The sequence below is a fragment of the Oryzias latipes genome, chromosome 18 (assembly GCF_053564925.1).
Source record: "Oryzias latipes strain Hd-rR chromosome 18, Olatipes_Hd-rR_3.1".
NCBI lineage: Eukaryota > Metazoa > Chordata > Actinopteri > Beloniformes > Adrianichthyidae > Oryzias > Oryzias latipes.
The window spans coordinates 34,351,692-34,366,229 of NC_136254.1; the positions used below are offsets into that span (position 1 = coordinate 34,351,692).

Consider the following 14,538-nt stretch of genomic DNA (forward strand, 5'->3'; position numbering starts at 1 on the left):
CATTACGCAAATCCTGCAGGGAATACTTCTGATCCGATCGATTTCTTTGAAGGACCAAAATGACGTTTCTTAAAGATTCAAATACTCAAAACATTGTTGCAATAGAGTGATAAATATGAATAGGAAATATGAATTTAAAAAAACGTAGTGACACACGTAGTGGGCGATTCCAAACGACCCCTGTTCCTAATGCGTCATATCGCATGACCTGTTGACGTGACGATGGCGACCGGATCCCGAACGCCACCGGGATTTTAGTTTTCGGTTATTAACTGTGCAAAGTTGCATAAGTTTCGGTCAAACTCTGTGCCTTGGTGTAGGGTCCGCGCGTGGTCCTGTTTGAGGGACGAGCAGGCCACTTGTGTCTGGCGCGAGGAGGAAGATGTAAGTAAAACCTTTGAAAAACCTGTACTTTGTCTACGTGGCACGCGCACGACCGTAACAACAAGCATGTTTAAAATCTCCTGACTTTAACCCTGAACTCTGGCTGAAATCCGCCTGAATTTGCTAACTAGTACAAGAACGCTGTGTTAGATGGCGGAGTAAGGAGCGCCACCTAGTGGCTTCAGGACAGACATGCAGGGAGGGAGAGGGTGAATGGATGGATGGGTGAAAAGGAAGACACCTCAGTCTAAAGGCCAAACCCTAAAAAGATTAAAAAGAAGGCTCCACAACAGTGTCCTCTTTAACGCGATTCAAACCCTGACAACCAAGTTTGACACTCAAAGTGAATATCTGAAAGGATATGAGTTTCAACTGCGAGAGAGCACAGTGAGGACTGCTGGACACCAAATGGCGGCTGGTTCTGGCTGCCAACTACCTCTGGCTGCAGCTCACCGCTCCCCCAGGGGAGGGGTCAAATGCGGAGATCAAATGTCACACAAGATAGTGTGAGTTAATGTAAATGATTTAATTTTAAAGAGTCTCTTGATGTTGTTAAAAGTGTAGTGGAAGATGTGAACCGCCTCAAACTGCAGATGGTGCCTCTGCAAAAAGAAAATGCTTCTCTCCGTGAAATGTGTCTGGAACATGCACTAAGATGATCTTGTTACTAATGAAATCTGTTAACTTTTATTTATTTTTTAAAACAGCTCCTTCTTATCTCTAAGTGACACTAAAGTTGAAAAATCCTGTTTCTACTTTGTCCTAAAGAACAAAGTCATGTTTCAGCTAAATGTCATTTCTGTTCTTTTGCTGCCTTCTATTGGAGAACATTTATTTCTGACTTGGCCTGGAAAAATGTTTGGACCCTGCATCAGAAATTACTAATTAATAACAAGAGGAGAGACGTCTCATACAAACTCCTACATAGAATATATCCCACTAATCAATACATGTTAAGATATAATGAGACAATTGACCCCAACTGTACTCTTTGTAAAGAACACCAGAAACTATCAGTCACCTGTTTTGGAATTGTAATACTACTAAAAAGTTCTGGAAAGAATGTAATGTACACATTTTATAAATTACAAATCTGACTCCCAATCTCAGAGAAATTTGAACATATTACATTTGGCTGCACGAAAAGAACAGAAAATCAAACTTAAAAGTGGCAGTTAATCTTATTAAAATAAAATATGGAAGTTTCATATTCACAAATCAAAGTTGTCTTCAGTAAAATCTCAGACTCCGTCTCACTGAAGTATAGCGCTCTCTTTTTTTCTCCACGCGTTTCCATGGTGACTCTGTAAATCGCTGATCCATTGAGAATGTCTTTATGTACATGCTGTGCACGCCCATTAACCCAGGGTTACCAAGTTGAGCGTAATTATGCCAACTCATGTCCGGTCTTTTGGAACCGACATACTCAGAGTAAGCAAGTTCAGGCGGATTTCAGCCAGAGTTCAGGCTTAAAGGGTTAAGTTTCTCCCCCATCAATCAAACCAGGGGTAATCCCCTCCCCGACCTTCATTTTCACTCTATTCAGGAAACACTGAATGATGATTTCACTTCCTGTAGCTTCCTGATGTTATGCAGAACAGCAGATTCTGCATGAAGCAGAATCTGCTTCATGATTCTGAAGCAGAAAAAAAATGTCACGCTTCTTTCCCCCCCTCCCAGAATGAGATCATGCAGAGATGTTTGCAGATGCTGCTCACCTGCCTGCTCCTGGTGACGCCTGTCAGAGGTAACCGTGGGTGGGGGGGTGTTGAATCCGGAAACTCTGGGGCTGGAACCATCAATTGTTTATGACTGCCGTATTTTCTGCTGAGTCATCTGTAGTTTTTTTTTTTAAAGCTGCAGTGCACAGCAGTACAATTGGTGGTATTCAGAGGGCCGTGCATGTTTAGAGAAAAACATCTATTGAAAAGAAGAAAAAAGATTTTTGTCCACTATACTTCAAAGAGAAATCGCGTAAAAATAACCAGTCCAAATTCTAAATGTTGTTTTTAATAAAATAGTTTTATGTAATTACCAGAAATGGGGGGTCTGCCTCAGCCACGACCCCCGTCCCTCTGAACCCGCTTCTTCACCTGTAACCCGCTACTCAGAAATGGAGAAAGTTTCTACAAAAAAGTTAAAAAGTTCTATTTTTGAAAGCAAACTGGGTCCATTTTTTTCCTTTCTATTGCTCCAAAATGAAGATTTTGGACGAAGGCAGACGACTCCGGTCAGGCGCATACCATAAATCAGCATTCTAACCAGATCTACTAATTTCCACTGTATTACTAATAAATACTTTAATAATAGATGCAGAAATTACAATGTGCTGTTTCAAATTCAGTGTCACATTTTATTCTGCACTTTTGAAGATGAAACAAGAAGGTAAACTGACAGCAGCATCGCTGTCATGACAGTACAAATACTAAACATATTACCATACATTCAGAATTGAAAAAGTTTTTAGTAACAAAGTGATTACCGTAGTAACCTGTCGGTCATTTCACAGTTTCAAACAATACTTAAATGTATTTAAATATTAGAGGATGGAAATTCATGTTGGTGACACCAAAAAGGTGCAGCCAAGATACACAATAATTTGAGATCACCCAGATGGACGCAACGCTGCACAGATCACCTGGTGTGAGATGTATATTTTTGTTTTTGTTCCAACATCACCTGTCAATCAAAACAAAAATATCACGAGAAAGGGGTGGAAGCAAAACCCCAACCTGAGCAAACGCAGCTGGAAATTTAGTACTGAACTGACTGAAAGCTGCCCTACAGACTACAAAACAATGCATTATGGGACATTTGTCCTGATGGGTTTTTGTAGTTGAGTGATCAATTAAAATAATTTCAAATAGCAACTGATTAAAAAAAGGCTACATCCATTACAAAACATTAAAATAATTATAAAAGATGTAATATCACAGATCATACTTAAGGGGAGAGGAATATTAAAACTAAATTGAACGTAAAAGGACCTTAGCTTCGCCCTCATGCCCCCCCCCCTGCCCCCCCCCTGCGCTCGCGTCTCATTGATTATTTCATTGCTTATTTTATTGATCATTGACGTGCCCCTTCCACGTTTGATGTATAAAAAATACGGAGGCTGGGGGAGGCAAATTTACTGGTCGCACATATGCGACTGGATGTAAAATTCAGTCGGACACTCAAATTTTGGTCGCAAAATGCTATAATGCTAAATGCTGTTATCTTTGGTAAAGGTTGCAGACCCCTATTTTTAACTGATTTTTTGTCTCTGAATGTCGGGAGTTTGAGTGAAAGTAATGAACATTTCAAGAAGAACATCTGAGAACGGAAACGTCAAGGTTTTACAATGATTACAAATGTATTTCCATTCGGCGATTACAAAAGAACCAACAAAGGATTTCAACTGTGAGGATGAACCATTGGAGGAAGCTGCTTCGTCTTATTTGTGGAAGCTAAACTTCATCTTCATTGATCTTTTCTTAGGCCTGACGGCTCCTCCCTCCACCGTCGTCACGGTTAAAGTCGGCACTGAGGCCGTGTTGCCATGTCACCTTGGACAGGGTGTAAACTCCTCCACGCTGAGGATGGAGTGGATGCGGTCCGACCTGAGCCGCAACTTCGTATTCGTGTGGGTGGAGGGTAGAGAGCGGCTGGAGCACAAACTGTGGTCGTACCTACAGCGCACGTCGGTGCTGTTCAGTGGGATGAAGCGAGGGTACGTTTTCCTGCAGCTGACCAACGTGACGGCGTTGGACGAGGGGACCTACATCTGCCGGGCTCCACGGCTCAGACAGAGATGTTCCGTTCAGCTCCTGGCTTGTAAGAACAAGTTCATCTCTGGATTCAGGTTTTTGTTCTCTGTTGTTCAGTCGGTACACAGAGTTCTGAAGAAATCTATCAGATAAAAGTTCATCACAGCCTGATGAGACAGTAGATGAGCTAGGTTTGTCAGTGCTCTGTGCCAGATTCTGGGTCAGGATGGATACAGAAACTTGGTGCTGGTACCGGTACCAACAACCTGTACCGTGTATAACCTGGATGTTAGGACTTCATTGCAGGACTTCATTTCAGACATGTCCGTCACTTATAGTTTATGCAGTTTTGCCATACAATTCTAGCCAATCATTTAACCTTTCCAGCAGTTGTGGGCGGGCTCATGGGTAAAGCTGTGAGGGTGGGTGGAAATTCAGGTTGTAGGGAACACTTGTACAGTGTCTTGCAAAAGTATTCAGCCTGTAATTTTTTGTGAAGAATCAACAAGTGGGATACAATCATGAAGTGGAACAAAATTTATTGGATATTTCAAACAAAAAAAAAAAGAAATATTGGACGTGCAAAATGATCCAGCCCCTTTCCTTTCAGTGCAGCAAACTCTATCCAGATGTTCAGTGAGGATCTCTGAATGATCCAATGTTGACCTCAATGACAAAAGATGATAAATAGAATCCAACTGGATGTCATCAAGTCTCCGTATAAAAAAATACAGTTTTATATCTTCATGTTTGCAGCCTGAAAGGTTGAAAAGTTCAAGGGGCCGAGAACTTTCACAAGGCACCGTAACAATCAACAGGTGTGACACACTGACTTTTCGGTGAATGTGACTAAGGCTTAAGGGTGTTTCAGACTGGACACATTTGGTTTGCTTAAATTGAACTATAGTGCATTTTCCCTGCTAATTTGGAACAACTTTTTTGTCTGAATACACCCAAGTATACCCTGGTCCGGGACCAGGAGCCTCTCTTTTACCCATTTTTCAAGGTGGTCTCAGTTCGCTGTTCTTTAGTTTTAAAGTAACTTTTTCAATGACCGTTTAGACGCAGAACCATTTCAAAAGTGCCCGTCTTTAATTCTGCGTCTTTTCGCAGGCGTCCTGAAGCCACCGTCCTTCTGCTTTACTTTCTGTTATGGGAAAATTCCACACATTTACCCACAATGCAACTTCAACCCGTTTCCTTTGAGGAGTCTGACGTTGCAATAGTTAATATGTAACATATGAATTATTAACTTAAGATAGATATACGATATATCTATATGTCACAGAAATAACTTCAGACCGACTCATTCCAGAGTGGATTAAGTTGATTGTCTTTGCCTCCACGGCTGTCTGGTGCCCCTCTCCGACAGTTGCATCGTCTCCCCCAGCGGTCAGTGTGGTCAGGGAAGTGGAAAACACAGCAGAGTTGTGGTGTGAGTCTGCAGGCTGGCATCCAAAGCCGGACGTCTCATGGTTGGACGAGACCGGAGAGCCTCTGCCTGCTGAGCGTGTAGAGACGCTCAGAGATGCAGACGGCCTCTTCAGGGTCAGCAGCAGAGTCCTCGTGGACAAGAGGAGGAGCAACAGCGCCACCTGCAGACTCCAGACGCAGAGCATCGCCCAGAGCAGAGAGGCATGCTTTCACATTAGAGGTGCACTGAGTTTTATTTTTAAATGTGTGCAGATACTTCCTATAGCAGCTGACTGACTGACTGTCTGTCTCCGCCTGCAGTCCTGTCCTGGTACATGTATGTCATTCTGGGGCTTGGTTTTATCGGCACCTGTGTGGCTGCAGGGTTCCTGGTTTACAGTTTCAGACTAAGGTAAAACTTATTTTCCTCTCATATTTCTATAAATATCACACGTATTTTGATATTTTTTAATCTAAGCTTAATAAAAATTGTATTCTTTTATAGTTAAGCTAAAACGTTATTCAGTTCTTTCTTTCTATAAAGCCCCGCCTCCATCTACATTATTAGGTTGAGTTAAAACTGACCGTAACCTCCAGAGGCGGTTTTCTGGCGTGCTCCATCATCTGTGAGTCTCTTTTGCCCCGCCCACATCCCCAGAAACAACACATCCTGTCAAGATGGCGGACGGACAACTTTCCTCCAAAGTTCAGCCTTTCATAGTCGCTGAGCAAAAAACTCTCCCTTTGAGAACCAAACATGCACCACGTCAGATTGGTTCTAGAAGCCCGTCAAGTGTGTTTGTCATTTTTCTTTCCTTTTTTAATTTTTTTTAAAGACTCTGCGCCTTACAATCCGCAGCACTTTTTACACGGATTAATTCCAGTTGTGTTTACAAATAGATTTTGAGAGATATGCAGCGCTCTGTCAAAATGTTTGCTATTGTAAATTTGCCAGTGCAGCTAATGTGTCCCAGTGTTGGCCAAACTGCCTCTTTTACGTGTCACTTGAATGTTGGGAGTTAGCATAGTCACAGTTTGCTTTAGTGTTTATTTATCAATCAGTTTTTATACCTGTTGCAAACAAGTTTGGGAGTTTCAGGTGTTGTGAATACACTCAAATACCTAACGCTGTTATGTGGCTAACATGTAGCGTGTTACAAACGGGTTCTAGAGTTACTGTGAGCACGGTTAGTAACGTCTGACTCACGACAGACCCAACTCTGATCCTTTTGTCTGGCTAACGCGTTTTAAGCTACGTTTATACTTCCCTTGGGAAAGCGCATTCAAGCAGCCACTACCGATAAAAGTCTTTGTTAACACGCGTTTCGGGCTTGCACGTTTAAAAACTCTCGCGTTTACACGTAACTACAGAAGTTTCTATGGCTGTTTTTGATCATGCCTGATGTGTTCGAAGATTCATAGTTCGTTACGCCTTATACATGAAAGAAGTTCCAAAAATAGACCATTCAGTGGCGGTGCGCCCTATAGTGTTTTTACTATAACTAAAAGTAAAACACAGTCAAATAGAAATCTGTTCTGCTTTTTCCAGAGACGATTCCAGTTGTGGAAAAGATGCTGAACCAGAGACCAACGCTCCAACGGATCAAGAACTTCAGACGGAGCAGGAAGTCCAGGTCTAACTCCAGGAAGAACTGCAGATGTGGGCTGTATGTTGGGTCATGGTTTAATTCATGACCAATCAAGAACACCAGAGAGTTTCTGTCTCCGTGACAACTAACTCTACTGGCTGAGGCGTTTGTATTTTAAAATGGATGCCAAGATTTTTAGTTTTTACCGAGTGAGTGTTTTGCCAAAGCTAAGCTGTGATTGGTCCGTGAGTTTCACCACTTGGTCATGTCAGGTTTTGCACTCCGTCAGATTTGGCGAGCTTTTTGCTGCGTTCAGGAGAAGGCCGTCCTCCGTGGTTTCAGCTCGTTTTTCTGTCTAAACTATACCAAGTATAAGTAGACACGAGCAGAAGGACAGAATAACCTGAAGGCCAGAGCGATGCGGGTTTCCTGTGGAAAAAACGGAATATTTCATATCCAGGCAGTCACAAAGAAAAAGGCTCTCTGCTGATTTTCTTTGATGGTGCTAGATTTGTGAAAAAACTGAGATTGACGTATTTGACACTCACAGTCATTACTGTACAATCTGAAAAGCCTTCAGGTGAAGCAGAAGAGTCCTCTCATGCTTTTCATCTAAAAAAACGTCCGAAGAAAGTCTTAATGGACCGGGACGGTTACGTTGGAGGCTGGTGCACAAATGAAGCCAAAAACTTTACAGCGGGTTTGAATGTAAATGTTATACAAGCACAGAATGTAGGGGCGTTTCTTTCAAAGTTTATTGTTTTAAATTTTAGCAAAAAACAATCACCACAGATATGCTAACTTTGGCTGTGTCAAAATCTAAGGGCTGCGTTCTTCTTGGGCTCCATTTGAAGGCCGCTTACATCACGGCACTGCGATAAGTTCTGTCCAAATCCAACGACTCCTTCAAATGTGGCTAACGAATACGGCCTTCTTTTTCCTGCTTTCAAAGATTAGTCTGGTGTATCCTTCTATGCTGTCCATATCCCAAGATGCATTGCAGCCCGAACACCTCCAAGATTAAAAGTTTGAATCAGATATGCCAGGAACATTTTGAGCTCCATCCTGCCACACTACTCCTCTCTGTTCGGGACTTGTGGTTGCTAGGCGATGGGACGTTCTCTGAAGTAGCGGCTGGAATTATCTAAAGGCTAGACTCGTCCAATTCATAGCATTTTACATCCGGCCTACCCGCTCGACGAAGGACCGGGCCAACGTTGCCAGGGAAAGCCGCTGCCGCTGAAGGATGCAGCCCTTGAATTTGGACACGCCCATAGTCTTCAACAGGGGAGGAGCCTCCAGGCCTCAAAGCCTGGTGTGTCTGATTTCCAGAAATCACTACCCTTCCCATGACTACCTGGATCAGGTGTGTCCAGCCAATAAGACATGCCAGACTAGAACAAGTCGCAAAGTAAGCAGATCTTTAACCTTTTTATTGTAAAAAAAAAAAAACAACTCAATTTTGTATGTCATTTATAAAGCTTCTTATAAAGTGTCTCTGATCAGCTGTAAAGTCTATCCTGATGGAACTTCAGTCACTAATTGAACTCTCTAGCCTTAAGCTTTAGTCACATGCACCTGTACGGGGGACTCTGCAGGTCGTTGGGTTGTCCGGGCCCATGGGGGGGTTATAGAGAAGACTGTCCGCATCTTAAAGGGTAAGATGCGGTAAGAAGGGTGCAGGATTTGGACAATAATTGCATATAAACTACAGTAACCCTTGTGCCATCCTAGGCTCTTTAACATTGGGAGTTGGGTCATCTAGACCCACTAGACAGTGCTCTAAACCTTTTTTCTTCAATGATTTGTGACCTTCACTGGTGTCCATGGATTACATGAAATCTTTCCACCTTTATCCACCTTTGTCATGGTAGGGGGAACACGTCAATGGAAGGGTGGGGTCATCTAAGATACAACAAGGGTTAAATACGCGTCGCAGCTAAAAAACAAATTTATGTAAAGCCCTCGACGGACATCTGCACACATCGGCGATTGACAAACACAAGAAACACATATGAACTAGGTAGATCACGCATAAATCACGACAGACAGAAATTTCATTCATGGAAAATGTACAAAATGTATTTAACAACCCTCACGTGTTCTTAAGGTGTTATTACGACCTGTCAACAACCTTGATATCTCGTGGTGGGCACCTGCGTTCCCCGTACAGGTTTGACCATTTTTCTCATGTAAAGGCACTAATTACTAAGGCAATAAGACTGTCATGTTCCTATGATGGGTAGACTATTTTCTTGCAGATCAGATATGATAAATGTGCAAAAAGTGGACAAGACTTGAGTCAAAAAAAGCCTTCACCTTGAAAGTGTTACTGTAATAACGTGTCATTGCACTGCAGTTGATAAAACTGTAAAACTATGAAATATTTGAATGATTGTTTTATCGTGTTTTAAAGTGGTAAATGTCTGAACTTTGGAATCTTTAGCATTAAACTCATTCCCTTCATAAATGTCTTTGGACTAAAAGTGTGGAGTCATCATGGGTGCTCTGTTTGTGCTCACACCTAACGCTGGACTTATGCTGGTCCGTCTGCGGTGGCTCCCCCCACATGGTGCAAACGTAAGGAGGTCGACCTCTGATTGGAAGACTGCAGGTTCTGTTCCCACCCATGTGTTGGCAAGGTCTTGAACCCCACGTTGCTCCTAGTGGTCATAAGTTGGCACCAGTATTCTGCAGCGTGTGAATGAAACTGTGACTAAAGCGCTTTGGGCCTTTTTAAGAAGGTAGTAAAGCGCTACACAAGTACACATCTTTTACAGTTTGGGTTGTGTGGGGAGTCCGTCCCACGACCATCAGTTAGGTTACGTGGTCTCTGGTGTGTCCCTCCTCCCCCTGGATTCCAGAAAAGTGGTTTGTCCCCCACCGTACTGTTCACTGATGAGTGATGGTCGTCAGTGTTGCTGGAGAAGGTGAGGTCTTCAGGGTTTATTTGGTGGAGGAGGAGCAACAGTCTGGACTGCCTCACCAGTCAGAGCAAAACCAATGTGGTTATTGTAGATGGTCCAGTCACTGCTGGTTCTTACCTCAGAGACATCCTAGAACCATCATCATCCCCTAATTCCACCATAAGACCCCTGACTTTCTGCTCATCCATGAAAACATGGTGGCAGAATTGGCACAGCTGGACTTCAGGAAGTGGGAGTGACTGATGGGCTACCAGGAAATGTCCCCTGACCCGGAACCCCAGAGAGCAGGTCTGGGACCAGCTGAAGCAGAGACTGGATGAGGGTACCCCACCCCCAAGTGACCTGGCAGAACTTCAATGTAGCACCTATGGAGGAGTGGAACGCCTCAGAACGACATGAGGCCGGTGAGGAGCAGGAGACGCCGCTGTCATTGCAGCAAACGGTGGAAATGCCTGCTAGTGACATGATCAATGTCACTAGCAGGCATATATTAGTAACCCTTGTTCTATCCTAGACACTTTAACGTTAGGAGTTGGGTCATCTAGACCCACTAGACAGTGCTCTGAACCTTTTTTCTTCAATGATTTGTGATCTTCACTGGTGTCCATGGATTACATGAAATCTTTCCACCTTTGTCATGGTAGGGACAACACCTCAATGGAAGGGGGGGGGGTCATTTAAGATAGCACAAGGGATAATGGAAAAGGGTGTTTCTTCTCGTTCATTATTAGAAAAATCCGAGAAAACGAATTTCATGAATATTCAATGCAAAATGGAAAATCACTCATGGAAATAACATCCCTGACCTTTTGAGAGTTGTGTACCTGACGATTTGCTCTACGGATTTTTGTAGAAACTTCATTTTCAACAACTGTTTTTAAAATATTGATCAGCAGCTGGTGGGTAAAAGTCATCTGCTACACCACGCCTCTGATTCATTCTTCCCTTTGCCTCAGAAATGTCACATTTACTTAAAGTCCAAATCTTCCAACACGTCGACGAGATCCACTTCCAACTGCTCTCTCTCCTTGGATCACATCCTTGCTGTTGATGTCCCTCAATCCAGATGACCGAACGTGAACAATCATGAGGCAGTTTGTTTCATGCGTCCAAAGTGTAATTAAATGAAAGTACAGAATAGAAGAGCAGATGTGCAGGTAAAGTTTAGCTTTCAGTCTTTCTCCACTGGCTCTTTCAGACACAATGGACCATCCAGCTTCATCCGATGTGTTGCTTTCTTTCTTCTGTAGGCTGCTTTCTAGAAACTAAAGCAAAGCTTTATTTTTAAAGAAATAAGAGGCCTTAACTCAAGCAGCAGCAAAGCTCCACCAGCGTTTGTCTGGCCTTTGTGACAGTGGTCTTCATCTGTTCTTGGCGCAGACGTACGGTAGAAGTGTACTACATGTCATGTCGTCCCAGCATCTCCCCCCTTAAGAGACAAGAACAGGTCTGTTTCTGATAACCTTTTAAAAACTTTTCTCACTTTTGATGCAATACTGGACCCACTGAAGCCGCTAACTTGTATCTCCAATATTTTAAAGGACCATGCACTCACCGGAACAATTCATTCGCAGGCAGTTCCAACTGCGTCCGTGGTTAATGTGCGTTCCAGTTGGTGTAACGGAAAGCCGTGCCATCAGTCCACAGCCAATGACCCTCCTGGAGGAGCGAAAAAGTATTTTTTAGCAAATGGTTTCTAGAACTTATTCTCAGAACATAGATGTACATGTCTGTTTAAAAAACAATGTCTTTATGTTTTATGGACCTAACCAATATTGGCACTGCCTGCTCTTGCCCCATTTGAAGAGTCAGTACCCACATATCTCTGAATGAGTCTTGATAATGGACCTCCAATTAAATGCCGTAACCTTTTTTCAGCTGCAATGTTTTTATCTAAGATCAAATCTCTTGAGTCAAAGCCAAATTTTGTTCTGGCTCAATGATTGCAGCTACTTGTGTGCTGGGTTGCCTAAAGTTTCAGTGGCGAGGCTGCAGTTGGTTCAGAATACAGTAGCTGGTTTCATCTGTGGTGCTTAGAAGTTTGAGTGTTTAACCCCATCCTGGTCCCATTGAACTGGCTGCCAGTTGAATATTGGATTTCTATTAAAATTCTTGGTTTTACATTCAAGTCATTGGAAGCGGTTGCTCCCTCTTAACTGTCTAATTGCTTTTAAAATACCCCCCCCCCATGTCTCAGTGTTCTTCAGACCAGTGTGTACTGCTGGTTCCAGGAACCAACTGCTGTGCATTTGCTGCGTTGGCTCCTTAACGGCCACCAAGATATAAGAGAAGGTTCCCTCTTGGAGAGTTTTAGGGCTAAACTCTTCTTCCACTACCAGGCCTAAGTTATTCTTAGTCTTAAATCAGGTTTTTCTATTGTCAAGGATATGGAGCAGAAGGATTTAGACTCATTTCAATAATAATTTCCTCATTTTTAGATCGTAGCTCTTATTGAGACAAAAAAAAAGTGACTGCTGATTTTAAGAAAGCTTTGGAAAGTGTTGAGCAAAGAGAAGTTAAAACCATTTCAAATCTGCTAAACTATCTTAAATGTCTAACAAGCTTTGAGATACTTGCATTTATTTTAATAATTTACAGTGTAGGCTATCATTAGTCATGGGGAACAGTTGTGCGTGAATAATGTGCCTTTTATATGCACATCCAGCAGTGATTCGTGCAAATTCATGCATTCAAATTAGGGTAATTAAAATTTGATGTGTGCCGTATACGTGATATAAAAGTTATGCATCGGTGGTACACGTGTGGAGAGTCTGTTAGATACACATGAAGCGGTCCTGGAAAGCCACAAATTTGAGTATGGACACCCCCGAGGTTTCTTCTTCTTCTTTTCTGTAATCCCTTTTTTTTAGGAGTTTTTCCTTACCGCAAAGGAGGGTGTAAGGGCAGGGATGGCACTTTAGTTTAGCCAGTTTATTAGTTCAATTTAGTATTTTCTTATTGAATTCTATGTACTCATGATCCTTTTGATTTTATGTTTTACTTTTTCAATTACGGATATGAAGCCCATTGAGACGACTGTGAATCTGGGCTACACAAATTTGATTTGATTTGAAATGGTTTATTTCAAGCAATTAATTAGAAATAATACACAAAAGCAATATAATCATCAGTTATACATTCATACAGTAACTAATCAAACTTAGGATAATTATACATATTAATAAATATTGCTTGAAAGGGAGTGGAAGGAAGCAAACTTATATAATCCCACCCTGTTATACTATAACCATTTGATTTATCATTATCCGGTTCCTAGCTTTTATCAGACAGAATTAAGAATCTTGAAATATCAATAAAGCACATGACAAACATGAATTACTTAATTGTAATGTAAAAATAACTATTTATAACAACATGGTAAATGCAGATCAAGTATATAAAATATATATAAAATATATGCAGATCATGTTACTTATAAAAGTCATTCATATGATTCGAAAATAATACTATATCAGTAAAGTAGACAACACTGTTTCAGAGATTTTCATAGCAAAATAAAGTATCAAAAGTTAAAAACATGTGCAAAATTATGCTACATTAGGAAAGATTTTTGAATCAATTTATCAATTTTTGGAGCAGTGAAGTAATATCATTAAAAGTCAATCAATTTAACCATTGTTTTACTTTTTTATTTTTTTATTTTGCATTTTTTTTATAATAGAGTAATGCTGTAAGGGAAAATAAAAAATAAATAATTCACTTCAAATAAAATTGAATTGAATTGAATTAAAGCACACTGGGGCTCACTTGCAAGCAAACAGAGAGCCTGGCCTAACAGGTGGAACTGTTTGCTTTTGTGGTCCCATCCGGATTTCAGATGAGCTTCTGAAGGGGATTGTATGAATAAGTTAACTCTTAGACTGATTTAAACTGATCCATCTGTGGTGCATCTCTGTTGTGTTGACACAAATAATAGAAGGTTAATTAATCATCTATCCGCCCATCTTCCTCCACTTATCAAGGGCCGGGTCGCGGGGGCAGCAGTCTAAGCAGAGATGCCCAGACTTCCCTCACCCCAGCCACTTCCTCCAGCTCCTCTGGGGGGACCCCGAGGCCAGCCAAGAGACGTAGTCTCTCCAGCGTGTCCTGGGTCTTCCCCGGGGCCTCTGCCCAGTGGGACATGCATGGAATATCACCCCAGCGAGGCGTCCAGGAGGCTTCAAGACTAGATGGCCGAGCCACCTCAACTGGCTCCATTGGGGCCAACCTGGCCTCGGTTAGAAACAACTGCGAGAACATCGAGCTCCTATCGCTGATAAAGCAGAAACAAGGCCTCTATAAACCAACTTGGATCGCAGGCTCTGATGCTCCAACGGTATTAACATACTTAACATACTTGGATTCTCTGGTTGTTTTTACCATTTATGACCAAAACATTTCTGTTTGCAGAATGGTGTTTGGTTTTGGAGTGATGGGAGCAACTACCAGTACACCAACTGGTGTCCCAATGAGCCC

The 14,538-nt window shown here is 42.1% G+C and overlaps 1 protein-coding gene across 1 annotated transcript; it reads left to right on the forward strand.

Annotated features, from left to right (window-relative positions):
* Positions 1 to 31: 31 nt before the first annotated feature.
* LOC101164681 (butyrophilin subfamily 2 member A1-like) lies at positions 32 to 9,605 on the forward strand. Its single transcript, XM_004079597.5, has 6 exons — positions 32 to 384; positions 2,065 to 2,131; positions 3,865 to 4,200; positions 5,506 to 5,787; positions 5,868 to 5,958; positions 7,096 to 9,605. Exons 2-6 carry the CDS (start codon positions 2,074 to 2,076, stop codon positions 7,184 to 7,186), a joined length of 858 nt encoding a protein of 285 aa, XP_004079645.1. The 5' UTR covers positions 32 to 384; positions 2,065 to 2,073; the 3' UTR covers positions 7,187 to 9,605.
* The last annotated feature ends 4,933 nt before the right edge of the window (positions 9,606 to 14,538 follow it).

What these genes read in the sequence shown, in the direction of transcription:
- LOC101164681 (XM_004079597.5), top strand. Translation starts at nt 2,074, where the DNA reads ATGCAGAGATGTTTGCAGATGCTGCTCACCTGCCTGCTCCTGGTGACG. An exon ending in TTCCGTTCAGCTCCTGGCTT is followed by an intron (nt 4,201 to 5,505) that starts GTAAGAACAAGT and finishes CCTCTCCGACAG; the next exon opens with TTGCATCGTCTCCCCCAGCG. An exon ending in GGCATGCTTTCACATTAGAG is followed by an intron (nt 5,788 to 5,867) that starts GTGCACTGAGTT and finishes CTCCGCCTGCAG; the next exon opens with TCCTGTCCTGGTACATGTAT.